Raw genomic sequence first — 20,607 nt, 5'->3', positions numbered from 1 at the left:
CTCCGTTCAGTCTTACTGCTTTAATAAATACAGGTTATCATATTTAGATTTCCGGTATTCTTCATCTCAGAGAGTAAAAATCCTTTGGACCACCAAAGTTATTTGATTATACAGTTTGTTTTTTAGTTTTGGAAAAATCTGAAATCAAAAACCTGAGTTTATAACAACTAAGAGTTACCAACTTTAGTACCTTGGGTACTGCTTAAACACACAGAATATAGTTTTAAAAAGTCAATATTAGATCAATTGTTCCTGTAAAAATTATTGATTTATGTGACTTATGCTATTTCTAATAAAAATGATGAAGAGAGTACCAAAAATGTGTTTGCGAAATTTCTAGCACTTACCTCAAAACCTTTTCTCCTCTTTCTCTTCCTTCTATTCTTATTAGGGAGATAGTGAGGTGTAATTAATTTAGAAGGAATTCAGTAAAGCTCCATACTTTTTGGAAATAATTTATAAGAATCACACTATTTCTTTTTTTAGGGCTCTGCAGCATCGAGCTGATGTGTCTTGCCTTTGGAAGTTAGTCGGGGATGCTTGTACCAGTCTGTCTGCTGTCTCACCATCTAAAGTGAATGTTAATGTTTTAGGAGTCCTTCTAGGTCAGAAAGAAGGAAAACAAGTATTGAAGAAAACTGAGCTCCTCCATCTTGGAGGAAGGTAATTACAGAGATTGCCAATTAATGACATTCAAAGTGAACTAGACATTTAACAAACTGTGATGTTATATACTCTTTTTTACTTCTATAGGTGTTATGGTCGTGCTTTAAAGCTGATGTCTACCTCTAATACGTGGTGTGATCTTGGAATTAATTATTATCGCCAGGCACAACATCTAGCAGAAACAGGCAGCAACACAAATGATCTTAAAGAGTTGTTGGAGAAATCTTTACATGTATGGTTCTGAGTAGCTTTTTATAAACTTAAAAAAAAAACAAAGTACTTTTCTGAAAGATGTTTTTGATAAATACTGTTGTGTTTTCAAATAAAACAACATTTATTTTGTTATCATGCTGATATTCCAGGGCATAAAATTAATCTAATTTACTTTTCAGTGTCTGAAAAAAGCAGTGAGACTCGACAGTAATAACCACTTATACTGGAACGCTCTTGGTGTGGTTTCATGTCACGGTGGTAAGACTTGAGTAACCTTTCACTATTTTTAGAAGATTGTTTCAGTAATGAAATTCAGTTTCATCAAATTCTGTATTTTTCAGGTATTAGAAATTATGCTCTTGCTCAACATTGTTTCATCAAATCAATCCAATCAGAACAAATTGTGAGTGTTCTATGTATCTATGAGAAAGAACTTCAGAATCTAGTGTTAACATTTTTTTGAGACTTCAGGTAGGCAAAGGACCTAATTTATATATATATATATATTATTTTTTTAGAATGCTGTTGCATGGACCAACTTGGGAGTGTTATACCTTGCAAATGAAAACATTGAGGTAAATGTCATATTAAAAGTGAAGAGCATTATGTAATTTCTTCATAATAGTTCAACTTCTTGTGGAAAAATATTTTGAACATTGTTATTCATCCAGTATGCTTTCTCATAGGCTAGATAACTAATACCATTTCTACTTATTGTATTGCATAATGGCTATGTAAGATTTATTTTCCTTTTCACACTACTGAAATTCCTGCTTTTATAATTATACTGGTTTTTCATTTAGAGATTTAAACAATTCTACTCTGAGTTATTATTTTTATTCTGTATGCATAAAGAGCAGTCCCAGGAGAGTGATTTGGGGTGAAGTGGGTTAAAATAAAGGGACATGATTAATACTTTTTAGCAACTTAAACGTCACCATTGCTTGGGTGATTTAGATTTAATGTTAGCAGATACTAATTCCTTTAAATGCTACAATATAATGGTTATTCTTGAACAGCTATACAGTAGAGAATTTGAATTATAGTAACTGGGAATGTTTTTGTAGGTTATGCTTAGAAATTATAAATCTATAGATAATATCACATCTCTATGGTTTTGTATTTCAACTAGTATGTTGACTCTTATCCCTTCAGTGGTGTTCTAAGGAGACATTAAGTTACTACAGAAACTGGCTTTAGAAGATTGTAAATAGAATAAAGGAAAAATTAATTGGGATCGTAATATATGTGAAATATTTTTTAATAATTTTAATGAAGCATGGCCTGAGTTAGTAAACTGTGAGTGCTGTTGCCCATGAGCTTACTTTTTTTATAAGAAAAACTTTCCTGCCATGCATAGGTTATTGAGAAAACAATAGAAAGCAGCATATAATAATAAGTTATTTTTTGTAGCAGAACAAAACCATGTAACATGTATGTTGACCACCCTTTGTCCCCCAGTATCAGGTACATGTCTCAGATTTCATTGGTCGGTAGTTAAGCTCAAGAAGAGGGGAATAGTTACAGCTTTACTTAATCATGTCTTTCAGACATTTAATTGACAAAAGAAGGAATGATTAGGTAAAAGTTCTAGAGACTTGATTTTCCTTTTTTCTTGGGGAACAGAACTCCTATGTCTGTGGAGAAACTTGTACTCGGGAGTTTTGTAGGCCTGTGTAATTGAGAAACAGCTGTGAGCTGTACTGATTACACTGAAACAATCAAGTTTTAGGTTTATATGTATTTATAATGACAAGTCTGACTTATTTTCTTACTCTCTTTTATGCTTTTTAAACATAGCAATTTAATATTGAGTTTATAAAATAATGATGTAATATTTTCTTGCCCCTTTTTTCTAGCAAGCTCATGAAGCTTTCAAAATGGCTCAGTCCCTTGATCCATCTTACTTAATGTGCTGGATTGGACAAGTAGGTTATTAACAAATCTATTGACATAAATAATCTAGTACTATAAATTGTTATAAATAACCTGTTAGCAAGTAACAATGATAATAGTGATAGCAGTAATATTTAAGGGCTCCCGTTGTGATATTGTGTTAGGTTCTCTGTATACATTGTTTCATTTTATCTTTTATTAATCTTTTGAAATGGCAGTAGTTGTTAAACTCTTGTAGATGTGAAGTTTAGAGATTGTTCAGCTTGTAATGATTCTGTTTTGATTTGGGGGCCTTTGAACCTTAAGTTAGTCTGACTTGATTATGCTTATATAAGTTCACAACGTGTTGTTCCCATTTTTACTGGGAAAAGTGAACATTTATAATAAAGACCTTCATTTTGATTATTGTTTTTTCTCATTTTCTGTAAAATTTTCATATTTTATTTGTTTATGAGCTCTCTTTTCCCAAGCCCAAGTTTAGATTTTTGTATTAACAAAAAGGAATCAAGATACTTGTTTATTTCTCTGGATTAGTCACTTATTAATGGTTTTATCTTAATATATCACTGAATTTTAATTTTAATTTTAACATATCACTGCTGAATTTGAATTTTCGCACCCAAAAAAAAAAAAAGGAAATCAGATTGAGTGACCTCCAATGGCTTGTCTAGTTGAGAAATTGTAATGACTGATTGTTTTGGTTCAAGAGTAGGACTATCATTCATATCAGAAAATTGTTCATTGGTGTCTTTAGATCCTACATCTTTATTATTGGCTCAACTTTGAGTTAGTTGGTGAAGCAAGCACAATTAAAAAGGGAAACTATTCCCATTAACTGGTAATATCTGGAAGCAGTAGCATTAATGTGCTAACCTCTGTCAATTAGTAGATTTGGGAGACCCCATAATTTTATATTTCTAACTGGTGGCAGGTGATGATGAGTCTGTTGGTCCAGGGGCTTCACTTTGAGTAGCCCTGGTCTAGGTCAGAAGATTTTAGATGCTTATCAGAATCACCTATTTTTATTTAATTTTCTGTTATTTTTCTTAAATATAAATTAATTTGGGGAGTGGTAGATTTAATTAAAATGGTGGAAATAGTAACTTAATTTTTGGATAGTATTTGTAATATATGATAACTAAAAGAAACCTAGTTTCTTATAAAAGATAAACAAAAGTAATTTTAACTTATTACATAATTTCTACAAAGTCAACTTGTAGATAGAATATTTAAAATCTGGAGGCAGTTTTAAAACATATACTGAGATCCTACTTGAGATTTATATAATAAAAAGGACCTCCTTGTTTGTAAACTACCCAGCTGAATCTGAGGTGATGCTGTGATTAAGAACTCTATGCCAAACAAATACTAGTACTAATAGACCAAGAGTTAAAAGGAAGGGAAAAGGGAGTACAGCTGCATCAGTGATTTAAGGATTTTTATGTGTGTTATTCTACCACTGCCTAATTGCAGATGGACTTGTGAAAACATTTTTCAGCTCAAGGGCCAATTAACAAGTCATCTTGATCCTTCCAGCCATAAGAATATGGTACCCAAAATTGAAAAAGAAATTAACTTTGCTTTTAATGCAATTATTTATTGTTCTTCCAGTTCCATTTATTTTTTTTCCTTTTAAACATATTAAGAACCTCTTATTTTTTCTTTTATAGGCTCTTATTGCAGAAACAGTTGGAAGTTATGATACCATGGATCTCTTCAGGCACACTACAGAACTCAGTATGCATGTAAGAATTTGAGCATTCTTCTTGAGGATTCATTAATGAGTAAATATTATCTTTGTTGAGAAACTGAATAGTGATATCAAGGGTTATTGACAGCAGTTGTCTCTATTTTTTATTTTTTCTTGGAACAGATAAAGTGTCTTTAATGAAAGAACTCATTTTCATTTATCTTTCAAGAGCTGAAAAAAATGACATTGGAATTTAATGAAGCATAGTAATCATGCAGAACAGTAACTGAGATTCTAGAAAAAAATAAACATGAAAGACTAAAATTGGTTGAGATTTATAGATTATTTATGAATGAATTTTAGAATTTTTTTATTTAGTAGTTATTAGTGCTACCTGTGGAAATGGTGTTGAGAACAAGAAAACCATCTCATCAGGCAGGACTCTTTTCTGCAATTAATTTATCCTACTTGATTCTTCTACTTATTATTGGAACAAGTGATTTAAATATGTTCTTAGCTATTTTGTATCATAGTGACCCTTCAATGAAAGGCACTTAAGGTTGACTCATGCCAAGATGTGATATTTACTGTATTGAAGTGCATTGTTTCATTTCTTATTTTTACTGTTATGTTTATCACCCTTTGTCCTTTGTTAACCTGGCTTTGTTAAAGACTGAGGGAGCAATAGGTTATGCCTATTGGGTCTGTACAACATTGCAAGATAAAAGCAACAGAGAGACAGAGCTGTTCCGGTACAACATCCTCCAGATGAATGCTATTCCAGCAGCACAAGTTGTTTTGAATAAATACATAGGTAAGGTAGCTGTTGTATAATGGCAAGATATTTGAATAACTTGAAATGATATAAAGCACTTTTTAAATTATTCCAAGTTAAATATTAATATTCCGTAAGACATTAGTTTGCCGATTTCCCCTTAGTGGCAAAGCAGTTTTGTTTCTAAATATTAGTGAGGACTTTTGAAAAATGATAAAAATTATTGTTACTTAATAATTTCCCTGTTGTGTTGGAAAGCATTTGGGGGCCTAATAGACTTGAGTTGTTGCTGTTCGATCTCTTACTTTCTCCTCAATCTTTTTTTTTTTTTTAAGATTTATTTATTTATTTATTTATGCAAGCACTGGGTACAGTCAGAAGCGCGGGAGGGTGAGAGAATTCACCAGAGCCAGAGCGGGGAGCAGAGCAGGCAGAAGGACCGAAGTACACTGCTGAGGGGAGCAGCGGGCGGCAGGAGAGGTCTGCGCGCCATGTGGGACCCTCCTCCGGTGGCCGGGGAACAGCCAGGGATTGAACTGGTGCTGCAGAGGCTGCGGGCAGCTTCGCAACCCAGCGCTCAACCGCTGCGCCACTGGGGAGGCTCTCTCCTCAATCTTAAGCCAATTTTCTTTTACCCTTAATCTTACCTCTTAAGAAGGAGAGATAGAAATACGTAAATTGTAGAGACGTGAGAATTAAATGCTTTAATTTGTTTTAAGTTCTGAACTCAGTGCTTTTAACCTCCCACTTTAACTTTTGAGTTTTCTTCAAAAATACTGAAAAAAAATGCTTAAAAAGAACAGAAAAGTGAAGTTTTATTAAGCATCTATTATAATTTCCTTTCTTCTTCAATAGAACTACCATTGGATTTTAATCTCTGCTGTGCCACTTAGTAGACATGACAAAACCTTGGACATGTTACCAAATTGAATTTAATTTTCCTGTCTATTATGCAAGAGTGAAAGTATTTGTTGGTTAGGATTTAAGTGAGATTGTTATGGGGCAACCCCGATATAAAACGGGTTGCCTGGCTGTGGGTCCTTACCTGTGTGCTTAAAAGGGACTTATTAATACTCCACTACAGGCACACACAAAAAGGTTAATAAAAGATTTATTACAAGGGAAAGGGAATTAAGGAAATGTACAACTCAGGGAGAAAATAGGGAAATAAAGTCTTTAATGCGTCCTACCCAATCCACTGACCTGGAAACCCAAAGGCACTCTCAGAGCCAGCAGGATGCTGTGAGCTGGTGGAGAGCCAAAATGGGGGATTCCCCTCCAAAGCCCACGTGTCTGGCTTTATACCAAACCTGGCTGCTTAACCCCACCCTCAGGTCCCAGCAACCTTCCCTTTGGTGGTGATGGGATTTGGAGTTCCCAGTGTCTTTTGGCTTTGGTCTGGAGTGGGAGGGTGTAGTCCACAAAGTCTGTATGGAATTAGCTTTAGGACATCCTTTTCTCCCTAACAAGATGATTGCTACAAAATATTTTGCCAAGTACCTGGATACTCAGGAAATACTAGTTTTACTAGCATTTTATTTATCCCCTGACAAAATTCTAATGAAGAAATAATGTGATTAGGAAGCAATTATTTGTTGAATAATATGAAGACAGATAAATTCTGATAAAATCAGAAGAGAAAATATCTTTTCATAAATATTGAGAAAATTTTAATACTCTTTGTGAATTCAACCTGAGACACTTAAGTAGAAGGCAGTCAGTTTACAAACATCAGCACTTCGGGGCATTAATATATTATGCAATATGCCAAAACAAATGCTCTAATGAATACCAAGAGTTTGAGGAAGTGTATGATCAGAAATTTTGTTGACAGATTTCCTTACAAAGTGGAAAACATAAAGTATTTGTATAAGTTTCTGCAAAATTCAGATACCTAGAACATTGATCAAATCATACCTTGACAATTAATGCATAGCTAGGTTTTTAACTCTATAGTGGAGACATATCGTATACTCATTTAACAAATTCATCTGTGGTGCTTAGCCACCCCTGCTCCCCTCCCAAGGAAATTAGAGGCAGAAAAGAGAGAGAGGATGCAAGAGAGAATGCAGTCTCATTTGTCCTGCTAGGAATGGAAGGCACAGATGTTTGTTAAACAATTTAAGAGATTTGAAGGCTTGTTTCCTAATACTACCTTTAAGTGGATTAGATGTATTTCTTTCTTCTTTGTATATTAGGGGATATGTATTTTGACATCAAAATTTCAAAATAAAATGCATTGAAAATGACCAAATTCATCCTGTTTCTAGTGTACAATTCTGAGTTAATTTAAAAAAAACCCAAAATTAGAATGGATCCATAGAGAAAAATTGGCACTAAATTTAATCGTAGGCATGAACTGAATTTCCTCATAAATCTCCTGACTAATTTTAACATGGACTATAATTTCATATTGTTAGCCCTTTAGGGATAAGTGTTTAAACTTTAAAACCTAAGTTGTAGCTATATCTACTTATATTATTTAATAATTTTAAATTTATAAAATGATTACTGGTATTTTATAGTCAAGAGCCAGTCAGATTACTATTATTAAGATGCCCATGATCTCAGGAGAAAATCTGCTGTTTTAGATATTGAAAAAATTGAAAATAAAGCTAATGTTTTATAAACACAGCCAGTATGCTCATGTAAAGAAAAGGCTTTTGGATTTCCAGAAAGAATTCAGAACTATGCTCCTGCTTTCACAATGTTGGGTTATTTAAATGAACATCTACAACTGAAAAGGGAAGCAGCAGATGCATACCAGCGGTAAGCTCTACATTTAATTGAAATTCTGTCCTTGTTTGTTTGTTGAGCTTTATTGGTTTAGTCTCACTTTCATGAAAGGACTAAGTGAATGCTTTGTTTCCATTCCTTTCTTTTAGTTTGTTGTTACATTTTGAAGGTGGAAAGATGTTATATTTGAGAAATAGAAAGAAAAATAAATAAGAACCAAATGAAGAATTCCCTCAGATTTTGCTTAATAAAAGCTTTATTTAATATTTTGTTCACTCGGAGAAGAAATGAAAGCATTATTATATATTTGTTTGAATCATTTTAATAGTGCCTACATATTTATTAATTCAGCAATTATTTGTTGAACTGCTGTGTCAAGCAGTGTCCTTGGCACTGACAGTTTAGCAGTGAATTAAACAAACACAGGCCCTGTTCTAATGGAGCTCATGTTCTAATGGGGGAAGACACATCAGTTAATAAATATCTATGATGGTTATAATTGCTAGGAAAGAAAATAAGAGGAGAGCAAAGGGCCAGAGGTTAATGAGCTGGCAAGAGATTTTTGAGATAGGCTTAAGAGGGGGAGATTTACAAAGGCAACTGAGTCTGGCCTGAATGAAATGAAGTCACAAGCCATTAAGTTATCAGGGCAAGAGCATTCCAGGCAGAAGAAACTGTAAGAGCAAGTGCTCTGAAACAGGAATGTGGACCTGGCTTGTTGATGAAATAAGAAAAATATGCTCAACTGAAGTGACTAGCCTGGAGAGTGGTAGGAAATGAAATCAACTTGCAAATTAATTGATTGGTAAATAAGAAAATAACTATTGGTCTTGTGAGTACTAGGTGAAAAGTGAAAAGAACTGATTGCCTAACCTTTAGACCATCATTGACCTAAATTTATGGATATTTAGAATTCACTTTGTCAGATGAAAAATAATTGAGGTGTTCCAAGTGATTTGCCATATCCTTTTGTGAGTAATCTTTGTAGTTCAGAGGAGTAATCACTAGATGGTACTGGAGGCTGTATAATCAAGACGTTATTTTTCCAGGTGTTTGTGGAGAGAGATACAGGAAACGCCACAATTCTGTTTCTTTCAGTGTCACCAGTTAGCTTACTGTGAAACATACTGTGTAAATATGATAGATGACAGTACTTAGCAGATTTTTAAATAGCGAAAACCAGGCAGCTTTAGAGTGCTTGCTACTTTTTGGGAGCATATTATAATTGAAAATATTGTAAATCTAATTGATTATATACCTTTGACTTAGAATGACAACTCCACAGTCACTTGGCTTTGTATCACTCTTCCTTGATTGGTTACTGTTTTGTCTTATACAAACATATGAGACTTGAAACCCAAAATAGGTATAAATTTAGCAAGAGGTGTAGTTTTTAATATAAAACTGTCTTTTAGACCTCTGTTCTCACAATTTTTTCTCTTTCATGTAACATCATGGGTATTAAAAGTTTTTCTTAGATACTTCTCCCAACTAATCCTCTTTTAAACACAAACGAAATAAATAAGCAAAAATCTTAGTAAATACCTGACTCTTTTTAGTTAAGACATTTCCTTACTTGTCCAAAAAGTACTGAGCATGAGCAGAAAATATGGGTTGTGAATATGTAGGTGTTTTTTATTCTAAGCGTTTAGGGTATATGAAAGCACTCAATGGCTTGGCTTCCTAACTCAACCTACAAGTATATAAATATTTCAAAAAACTATTTTCTTTGTATTTCAAATATGTCAAAACTTAAAACAGCAACAAGTTGTTTTCCATATTTAGATAACATTTTTAAAATTTAACTTAAGTGACAGGATTTTATTAAGAGGTTACTTTATTGAACTATTTTCCTGATAATCTAACTATTAAGTGCTTTAGTGGCACCAACTTAATAAAATATGAATAAGTTACTAAATAATTAGCATTAAAGGGTTAATAGAGTTAAATGAATAAAAATGTGTAGATTTAGTTAAGGAGGAAGGGTAAAAATGCTATTACATATAGATAATTTAAAATACCTTTTCTTTTTAAGGGCAATTTTGTTATTAAAGACTGCAGAAGATCAAGATATGTATAATGTTACAGTAAGAAATTATGGAAGATTGTTATGGTAAGCTTATTTTTTCCCATTAATTTTTGACTGATTAGATTTTTTTTCTGGTAATAGTTATGGGGCAAGTGAAGTGGTGACCAGTTTCCAAGGTAGTAGAACATATAGATGAGTAAGCTGATGACATTCCCAGTACGTGTTTTTCACAACCTATGTTAATAGCTTCCTGTACCCATCATAATACCTAACTCTAGTGTTTGGTGCAGAGCAGGTTTAGTGCTAATGGTTGTGGAATAGACAAGAAAACATTTGGAAGAGAGGCAATTGCTATCTAATAGTATTCTATAAGTCTAGCTAACTAGAGAAGGATTTTAGGAGTCTAGATTTTAGGATTTTAGAAATCCCTTTGAAATCGTACCAATTTTTTTTTGTGTGTGTGTGTGCACGTGTACAAGTGGAAAGGAAGCCATTTAACTTTCTTTGGAATCTCAAAGTCTTCTAACTTCAAAAAAAGTTTAAAAAACAATCCAGTTATTTTACTGATCAGAAAACTGAAGTGTTATAATAGGAAGGTTTTGGGCTCAAGTTGTGTTGGCATTCCTCAAGTTGTGAGTGGCTCCCAAGTTGAATAGTACAATTTGAAACATTAGAACTGTAGTTTTGGTATTTGGGGATCAGCACCTACATCTTTTTAGGAATCTGCATAGTACAGAACACTTTTAAATACATATTCGTCAATAAGCAATGTAAAGGATCTCTTTTCATGAAAATATTTATCAAAATTTGAATTTGATTTTTAAATTATTTCACCTTTGTAAAATTAATTTTGGAAGCAAAAATTGCCTGTAATTTTAGCTTCAACCCATATTCCCCCAAGATTAAGAGGTTTTATGGAACTATTTTCAATGTCATATTAAAAATAGAAGCCCCTTCTGACTATAGTGATGGATACCAGCAGTAAGAGTCTCAGACAGTGTTTTTCTTGTGATGGTGGCTGAGTTTATACAATTCTCTTTATTTTTAAATAAGCAAAACAAGTTATTTTTCTGTTATTAAATATCTTTGTACTTTAGTATCATATAATAATGTTTTCTTTCTGTCAAATATAGAAAAGACAATGTATCGGTTAGTCTGGACTATAGTTTGCCTATATGCTCTCTGAAAAAAAAAGGGATATGCAGATAAACCATTTACACAAAGGATAGGTACATTTGAGTATCACTAGGTATTTTATAACTTGTCAATAATGTCATCAAAAATTCTAGAACCTTGTTTGTAGAGATAATTTTAATGTGTTAAGCTTCAGAGAAAGCAGAGGTCCATGTAAAAGTGAACTTAAAATTTGTTGTAAAATTGTTTTTATAATGGGGTATCAATTCAAGTTTGCTAAACAGAAGACCCTGCAATTTAGCAAAATGGGTCATTTTCATGCATAACTTAAAAGAAGCAAAGTGTGAAGTTAAATAGGGTGAAGTTAAAAGTGTAAAGTTAAATAGTACAGCCTATTTAAACTGTGACATGATTCTGTGACATGATTCTATTTTGTCATTTCTACAGCTTTAGCACTGATAAAGTAGGGGATGATGTTAAAAGACCCTTAGTGTAATAATATCCCTATAATTTTATGATATAATTCAAGTTATTTTTGATAGTAAAAGAAGTTGTGTCTTGCTTTTTAGTTCCATTGGTGAATATGATAAAGCTATCCAGGCTTTCAAGTCAATACCCCTTGAAGAGTTAGAAGACATCACAGGTTTTGCATTGGCTTTATTTATGAAGGGGCTGTATAAAGAAAGCAGCAAAGGTGAGTATGTTGCTTGAAATTAGAAGCCATATCTTTTCCATGATACACCATGAACTTAAAAGCAGAAAGACATAATAGTGAGATGGGATAGGGATTGCAGTGATTATTAAAATCTGACTGGAAGTCAGAAATAATATGAGGCACTTCTTATTTGGTCTTCACTTAGTATGTTATTGTGTTGATTTTCTTATAATGGCTGTCATTATTATCTTTATTATTCAGATGAGGAAATAGCATTGCTGGTCTGCTCATCAGAATTTTGGTGATATCTCAATGGCTGCAGGCCTCTACTTGGCTTGAAAATAGTGACTCAGGCCTCCCTTTACTTTCAGAAAATAGAAATTGGAGAAATTAGATAATAACCCTAATGCTGTCTCCAGAATCATCACAGAGTACTTAACCAAGTTGGATTATAATATATTTGTATTTTGTCTGTTTGAAAATAAGCAAATAATTGTACGTGATGAGAACTGGCTCCCTCTACTGAAAGTAAGCAAATAAGATACAATTTTAGTTAGACCTATTTGGCAAATAGGATTAGAAGGGAAAAATCCGTAGTTTGTGAATCAAGATTACTTTCATATTGTTTTATTCTCATTTCCAACTATTTACCAGCCTATGAGAAAGCCTTGTCCATTGTGGAATCAGAGCAAGACAGAGCCCAAATATTGACTGCTCTGGCAATCACAGAGTATAAACAAGGAAAAATGGACGTAGCAAAGACATTGCTATTCAAATGGTATGTATAATTGACATCAACCCTTCCCTTGACCAAACCTTTAAATATTGGGTTAATTTTAGAGTGATATAAAGTGAGTTTCTTAATTTTTTAGGAACATTATAAGAGGTTGAACCCACCCTGGTTCTGAACTGACAGTCTCTTTGTGTATTTAATTTTTTAAGGGAGTGATTTATCACTTGATCTAATGGGATCTTAAAGTTTTAATGAAGGTGGTTGTTAAGTGGCTGATTTTTAGGCCTTGTGTCCCCAAAGAGATTTTTTTTCTTTCTTTGTCTAGTTAACCTGATAAATTTAAATTTATTTAAAATTGAGTCTTTAAAAAAATTATACTAATATAACTTGTAGCTATCTCCATGTTTTTGGAGTAAGTTAATGAAATAACAGCAGATGATACCTGTGATTATTTATATGGAATTAATGGTATTTTTTGACTTTTTGAAAAATTTCTTTTTAGAATGGTAATTCCTTTAAAAACAGTAGATGATTAATACTTGCTATTGGACAGTGGTTATTAATGAATACTTTATTGGTATTTTCAAGTGGTATATAATCCTCATGGCACAGATTTGTCCTATCCTCTGCCCTTGATAATTAGAGTGATATACTAGCATCTATGGTTCATGTCTCCAAACCATTTACAAATTTGGATTCTCTGAACGTGTTTTAAATTCTTTTTTTTTTTTTAAAGATTTATTTATTGATGATTGATTGATTGATTTATACATATAAGCACTGGGTACTGTCAGAAGCACGGGAGGGTGAGAGAATTCACCAGAGCCAGAGCGGGGAGCGGAGCAGGCAGAAGGACCGAAGTACACTGCTGAGGGGAGCAGCGGGCGGCAGGAGAGGTCCGCGCGCCATGTGGGACCCTCCTCCGGTGGCCGGGAGCAGCCGGGGATCGAACCAGCGGTGCAGAGGCTGCGGGCAGCTTCACAACCCAGCACTCAACCGCTGTGCCACCGGGGAGGCCGTGAACATGTTTTATATAGCCACATATACACATACTACATGGGTGTAAAGAGACAATTTTTAAAATTCCATTTGATTTTCTTAAAATAGAAAGGAAGAATAGGAAAAAATTATTTATTATACAAGAAAATAACTTTAATCAGGATGGGACAAAAGTATCACAATGAATAAACATAATTTTTATCCCACAGAAGTTTTCAACTAGTAGTACTATCTAATCATTCCCCATACCACCCCCCCCCCCCCCCCGCCACACACACTTCAGTAGGGGGAATTTGGAGATATGTGGAGGCAACTTTTAGGTTTGTCCACAATTATTGAGTGCTGTTATTGGGGAAAAGCATGTAATCTTCCTGTTCGCTAAGGGAGGTTGAGAGGGGAAATTTAGTATAGCACAGGATGGTTCTGTTCCATGAGCATTTTACACCCCAAGCTAGACACAATTATATTAGTGTTAGGTTGCTATTTAAAACAGTACCCAGGGCCTCCCCGGTGGCGCAGCGGTTGAGCGCTGGGTTGCAAAGCTGCCCGCAGCCTGTACAGCGCTGGTTCGATCCCCGGCCACTGGGCGAGGGTCCCACATGGTGCGCAGACCTCTCCTGCCGCCCGCTGCTCCCTTCAGCAGTGTATTTCGTCGGTCTGCCTGTTCTGCTCTCCCCTCTGGCTCTGGTAAATTCTCTCACCCTCCCGTGCTTCTGACTGTACCCACTGCTTGTATAAATAAATAAATCTTTAAAAATAAAAAATAAAAGAATAATAAAACAGTACCCAAAGTCAGTTTGAACATTGGTAGAAGTAGGGGAAAAAAGAATATAATCTTTTGCCCCTTCTCTTATGAAAAGAAAAAGGGAACATTAATGGTCCTTTATTTTCCTTATTTTATGTTTCTGATTTCAGGACTCAGTATTTTCTTCTATATTTGATTCTTGGTATGTCATCTTTCAAACTTAACACTACCAACTGCTCCCCTCCCTGCAACGTGGAATTCTGTTTCTCTCTAGGAAAAAATTCAGTAACCAATTCCTTATGAATTTTGTTTTGCATTCTTCTTCTGTGGAGCTAAGTAATGTCCTAAGGGCTTATTTTAGGGAAACAGGAGCAAGTTCATTATATAAGGTGGGGGGGGAAGAATCAGCTTACTGGCTTCATTGAATTTATGATATTATATAACAACATGTAAAAATCCCTAAACATGGCATAAGACAATATGCAGGTACTGAGCATTCAGTATTTAGCTTAATGGGATGTATTAATTTCAGTTGTAATTTTTGAGTGTTAATGAATATTCGAGTAGGTAGGTTTTTTCCACTTTTGAACCAAGGCACATATTGGAATTTCTTCTTTTGTTGTTATATAGGAATTTATGTTTTATTATTTGCTTTTTTAAGTTGTATCAACTTTTGGTGTGCCTATTTGTAGTGATAAAAATTTCTTCCATATTTGAATTCCTACATTTATTAACCCATATGGTAAAAAAGAGTTTCTATGGATGCTTTAAGTAAGCTGTTTATATCAGAGCTGCCTATGAAAATTTGTTATTTTATACATGTTTTTCAAAGTTAAATTCTAAATATTTTGTTCCTCCTCCTGAAGAATAGAACTGCATAGTGTAGGTATGTGTTATTTTGCAGTGTTGTAAGTATTTCTATTATACTTAATGAACTTTGTTTAAAAAGTTTTTGAAAGTTCTTTTGCTATAGTGCTACATTCATGACTAGTATTAGAAATATTAAGTTTGTAGAGAGCTAATAGTTTAAATTAATAAGAGACCCTTAAAGATTAATAAGGATTCTTTTTATCTTCATAAAGCTAAATCATATTTCACAGTTGAAGCACAAAAAGAAATAAAACTAAGTGTTTACACATGAAATTTATATTCTCAAGTTATAAAAATACTAGGAAGATTATGATAGACATAGATACAGTTTGTACTTACTTTACAAAACTCTTGCTTTCAGCATCAGAACAGTAGGGCAAAGTTTTCTGAGAATTATGAAAATCAGATAATTGAGGATTTTTATTTATCTCTAGCTAGGATTTTATTGAAACTAAACATTTGAGCAAAGTTATTCTAATTATGACATCCAAAGAGGCTGATTTATGTTTGTTTCTCAAAGTTAGACATAATGACCAGAAAAGAAATGGGACTATGTTGCTCTGTGCAAGGTAATGGAACTTATAACTACTCAGACTTCAGGGAAATTGCTGTCCCTAAAAGCCAAGGCATTTGGTTTTATATGTATCTCAAGTATGGGCTCAGTTTGGTGAATCTGTGAGTGAATGGCTTTTTCTACTAAATGTTAAATGTGTTTTAATAGTTACGGAGTGCCAAACTCAAAGCTAATAGGCAATTTAAAAAATTATTTTACAGCTCTATTTTAAAGGAACCAACCACAGAAAGCCTTCAATCCCTGTGTGCTCTAGGATTAGCAATGCAGGATGCTACATTATCAAAAGCAGCACTCAATGAGCTACTGAAACACAACAAACAGAAAGACAGTAATTATCAGAGGTGCCTTCTTACTGCAGCGATTTATGCACTGCAGGGCCGCAGTGTGGCAGTGCAGAGACAAGCATCTAAAGCTGTTCACAGGTAAATTCTGTGCTTCTGAACTTTGGATCTAATATACTTTGTACCTTATTAAGAATATAAAATGAGGCAAGCACATATATTTGGAAATCAATTTGTAGTCTTATGAAATTAGGACAAGGTAACTGGTTAAATATATTTCAGTGTAAAGCTTTTTGAAATGAAAAAGTAAAAGGACAGAAGTTTTGCCATTATTTAGGTTAAGGCTGCAATCTGGTTTTTATGAAAGCCCTTACTAATTCTCAAGATTATTAGTTATATGATACTGTCCAGTTTGATGGTTTTAGGAATTTTTAGACTACTAAATATTCATTACTGTGTTCAAAATTTATAGATTATACTATGCTGTTATCACTATCAACAATGGTTATTTTATTTTTAGCAGTAGTAGTATGTATCTGTAGCTTGTCTTCCTTCCATAGTTTTCTTTACATAGAGCATATTGAATTTCCTTAACTTTTCTTAATTAGATTTCATGACTTGTCACATCTCATTACTAACGTTTCCTTTTATTTTCATATACTATTACTATATAATGAAATGTAAGGTATGTTTTCTAAAAATTAAGACTCAACCAAAAATGGACAATTTATATGAACTTGTTTTAGATTACTAAAATTTTTTCAAAGTTTAGGTATTAAATGTTGGTTGGTTGTACTTTTTGTAGTTCAAGTAACTCCCATCCTAAGCCCTTTGCTTTTGATAATCTCTATAGTAACCCAGCTGATCCTGCTCTTTGGTCTTTGTTGTCTCGAGTGGTTGCTCAGTATGCCCAAAAAAATGCCAAGGTGAGTAATGTTCTAAATCCTGGCAGGGAGATAAAATAACTTGTGATGCGATAAATGATATAATTTTAAAGTGTTCACATCATTCTGGCAAATAATTAAATAGTACAGCCAGGGAGTTCTGTTATTTAACCAAGCTTTTCACTAGCCATTCAATAGTAGTACATTGTGTTTCTTCCATGAAATTGTACTGTTCTTAGTGTTATGGAAGATACAAAGAAGTAGGTGGACATTTTTTAACATATGCAGATTACACTAATGGCTGTATAATAAGGTTTATGCTTGTAATGTTGCCATTTAGTACACATTATTTGAACTCCAAATATAATTTGATTTAAAAGCTCCACAAAGATATAGTGAGAACTAGAACACTGCTAATGTCTAAAACTGTAAATCTAAACATGAGGTCATTGATGTTCTACAAATGGGATTATATGCTATATTTTAGTTACTAATGGAAAGATATTTTCAGGAAACTACAAAGATTTTTGTTAACATCTATGGTTAATATATTCTTTCACGGTTTCCTTAACTATTTGGTAAGCATAATAGTAACTGGTATGTTTTAAACACTTATTCTAATAATTCTGTCATCTAATAAATTTGGTATCTGTAGTTTTGTGGGTCTATTTCTGTTTGTTATTCCTACTGCTTTTCACACATTGTGGCTTTGTTTCTTTTGTTCATCTGATTGTGTATACTTGAAAACTATTTTTAGAAATGATATAAGGCCTGATTAAGGTTCCTTTCTGTAAATTGTACTGATTTCTGCTGTGTGCTTAGGAGCTCTGCCAGTCTGGAGCCACCTTAAATTTGAGGCTTTTGTACCAAACATACTACTATTAGTGTCTGAGTTTTATGGTTATTGGAAACCTAGTTTATTTCTTATTTACTTATAACCTGAGGGTACTCAGCATATTTTGATACAGATTTCCTATATGTTACCCCCTTTATAATGAGCCCTGGGCTTTAATTTATGTTCCTTTGGTCTGTGAGCCCTTCTGAATGAAAATTTGGAAGGATCTACAGATGGCAGAAATGATTTCCTTTTTTCTTTACTTCTCTGAATTTCCATTTTACTTTTTAGTTTTGGTCTGGTAAGCTTTCAATATCTTGTCAGTTAGTGCTTTTAAGATACATGTTTTTTAAATAGTTTATCCCAATGTTGCTCAAACATTAATGTGCAAGTGAAATCACCTGATGATCTTGTAGAAATACAGATTCTAATTCAGTAGGTATGATTAGGGTCTAATATTCTTTCTAATAACCTCCCAAGGAATGTTGATGGTACTACTGTACAGACCTTGGAGTCACAAAGTTTTAGCCTACATTTTTAGTTATTTTCAGTGGATACATTCAAAGAACCTAGAGGATTATCATTATTTGCCATTGGAGTGAACACTTATTATGTGTCAGCTACTGTGCTAAGTGTTTTTATATATTTTGTCGTTTCATCCCAACAACCAATGAAGTAGATGTCCATTTTATACAGGACACTTGAGACATAGAGATTAATGAACGTGTGCAAAACCACAGTTGTTAGTTGTGGTGATGGATCATCTCATCTCAGATTCTAAATCCTGAATCCTCATTCATTCTGTTTTGTTGCCTTCTCCTTTGTATTGATGTATATTTTTTTGTTTAACATTTTTGGGGGGCCTCCCTTGGTGGCGCAGTGGTTGAGCGCTGGGCTGCGAGGCTGCCCACAGCCTCTGCAGCACTGGTTCGCTCCCCGGACGCCGGTGAGGGTCCCACAAAAAAAAAAAGAGAAAAAAAAAAGTTTAACGTTTTTTATATGTATTTTTAAAAATTTTAACGTTTTAACATTTTTTTAAAGATTCATTTATTTATTTATACAAGCACTGGGTACAGTCAGAAGTGTGGAAGGGTGAGAGAATTCACCAGAGCCAGAGCAGGGAGGAGATCAGGCAGTAGGACCGAAGTACACTGCTGAGGGGAGCAGCGGGCGGCAGGAGAGGTCTGTGCGCCATGTGGGACCCTCCTCAGGTGGCCAGGGAGCAGCCCAGGATCAAACTGGTGCTGCAGAAGCTGCGGGAAGCTTCGCAACCCAGCACTCAACCGCTGCGCCACGGGGAGGCCCCATTTTAACATTTTTTCTATGCTACATGGTTTTGAAAACATTTCTGCTGTACTTGCATAGCATGTGTATATGAAATGAGTTCAGTATACTTCTGATTTAATGTGAAATCAATCTTATAATTCACTTTCTCTTCCACACAAAATATCTGAATAAATGTTTTAAAATTAGGGATTTTATATCCACTTTATTAAAACTATGATGCTGTATATATTTTTCTCATTTTTAGTATTGATTTGATTATTGAAGCAGTGATGTACTTCTGGTGCCTTGAGCTTTGGTCAGTCATTTGACTAAGAATTATAGAAGTTTTCAAAATACTCCATTTTCATGCAGTAAAACCATGTTAATTTTGTGATTTTCCTTTTTCTTTCAGTCTGTCTTTCATATTGTTAGGAAATGGGTATACTTATTTTAGTGCAATTGTAAAATTAAATAACTTTTGGGCTTTAGAGTATTTTGAAATGGCAGAGTTGAAATGATTATAGTAGAAAAGATTTATAGTTTATAGAAATATTAAACTGATCATTTAAAGCATTATTATATTGGTGTTTAAGGAGTTTAGAAGTTGTAAAGGTGATAGAACTATCTTTTAAATATTTAATGGAAAGATTTTTATCAATCTTAATTTGTATTTCATGAAAATTTACACATTTATCTAACTAATTATTTTCTATTATAGGGAGGTGCTGTCGCTGGAAATGTGGCTCATGTTCTAGACTCAAATCATGGAAAGGTTAGTTTACTCCAGCACACAAAAAATGTCCTATTTGTTAAATAATAATATTGATGAAGAAATAAAATAATTTTTATTTCTAATTTTAGGGGCATGTCATAATCAATATTTTTCTTTTATGAAAGTCTTTTGAAGCTCAAACTAAAATTGAGACTATTAGAGGGGGTGAAGTGTGGTGAAAGCAGTGTTTAGAAAAGGCCCGGTGTATTCCGGTGGTAAACTATGGGTACATTGATGGTGGGAGTGGTGTGGTAATATACATCTCAAGAGATCCCATCCTATACCACTCAATCATAAACAGTGTCATAAATCAATGTTACTTCAAATAAAATAAATTAACATTACTCATTGCAAAAAAAAAGCCATGGAGCTATAACAAGAGTTACTTAACACCCTTCTTTTCTCTATGTAGAAGGCATTAGTTTACACTGCAGTAAATCAGTTGGCCATGGGAAGCAGTTCAACAGAAGATAAAAAAAATACTGCACTAAAGACCATTCAGAAAGCAGCTCTTCTTTCTCCAGGTGAATATCCATTTTATTGACTGAAGTTCTCTCAATTTTGCATTTGTGACTTAGGGGAACAGAGTATATAGTTTCGTAAAATAAGTTTAGAAGTTTAGAAAAATATTTTAAGATATTATTATTTGATTCTCTGTATTTGGCTGCTGGTAAGATGTGATCAACCATTTAAGAAGGCTATGGGGAATATCTGCTTAAAGATAACTTTATTACCTATTATCTGAAAATTTGAATCATGTATTTTCAGGAAGTATTTTTATATGTGATTTCCACCAATCTGGTTTAATGAAGTTTACCTGTAATCACTTAGCTGCTTAATAAATATATTAGTTA

The 20,607-nt window shown here is 33.6% G+C and overlaps 1 protein-coding gene across 7 annotated transcripts in view; it reads left to right on the top strand.

Moving 5' to 3' along the window:
• The window catches only part of SKIC3 (SKI3 subunit of superkiller complex), an 82,046-nt gene that overhangs the window by 31,679 nt on the left and 29,760 nt on the right, over positions 1 to 20,607 (top strand). For all 7 annotated transcript variants that reach the window (XR_008549385.1, XM_037530506.2, XM_054688454.1 and 4 more), the window contains 16 exons: positions 487 to 663; positions 754 to 898; positions 1,059 to 1,137; positions 1,221 to 1,282; positions 1,398 to 1,454; positions 2,739 to 2,807; positions 4,446 to 4,520; positions 5,138 to 5,279; positions 7,916 to 8,009; positions 10,012 to 10,089; positions 11,709 to 11,833; positions 12,449 to 12,572; positions 15,916 to 16,137; positions 16,850 to 16,922; positions 19,700 to 19,753; positions 20,166 to 20,277. Coding sequence is in view for 6 of the 7 variants with exons in the window: in XM_037530506.2 (XP_037386403.1) it covers positions 487 to 663; positions 754 to 898; positions 1,059 to 1,137; positions 1,221 to 1,282; positions 1,398 to 1,454; positions 2,739 to 2,807; positions 4,446 to 4,520; positions 5,138 to 5,279; positions 7,916 to 8,009; positions 10,012 to 10,089; positions 11,709 to 11,833; positions 12,449 to 12,572; positions 15,916 to 16,137; positions 16,850 to 16,922; positions 19,700 to 19,753; positions 20,166 to 20,277 (1,688 nt within the window). In the remaining variant the exon portion in view is untranslated. The remainder of the gene's footprint in view (positions 1 to 486; positions 664 to 753; positions 899 to 1,058; positions 1,138 to 1,220; positions 1,283 to 1,397; positions 1,455 to 2,738; positions 2,808 to 4,445; positions 4,521 to 5,137; positions 5,280 to 7,915; positions 8,010 to 10,011; positions 10,090 to 11,708; positions 11,834 to 12,448; positions 12,573 to 15,915; positions 16,138 to 16,849; positions 16,923 to 19,699; positions 19,754 to 20,165; positions 20,278 to 20,607) is intronic.

Source organism: Talpa occidentalis, unplaced genomic scaffold (genome assembly GCF_014898055.3).
Source record: "Talpa occidentalis isolate TD23 unplaced genomic scaffold, MPIMG_talOcc4v2.1 talOcc4.6, whole genome shotgun sequence".
NCBI classification, from domain to species: Eukaryota; Metazoa; Chordata; class Mammalia; order Eulipotyphla; family Talpidae; genus Talpa; species Talpa occidentalis.
Note: the sequence above shows the minus strand (reverse complement) of the source record. Positions and strands in the feature narration are given on the sequence as shown.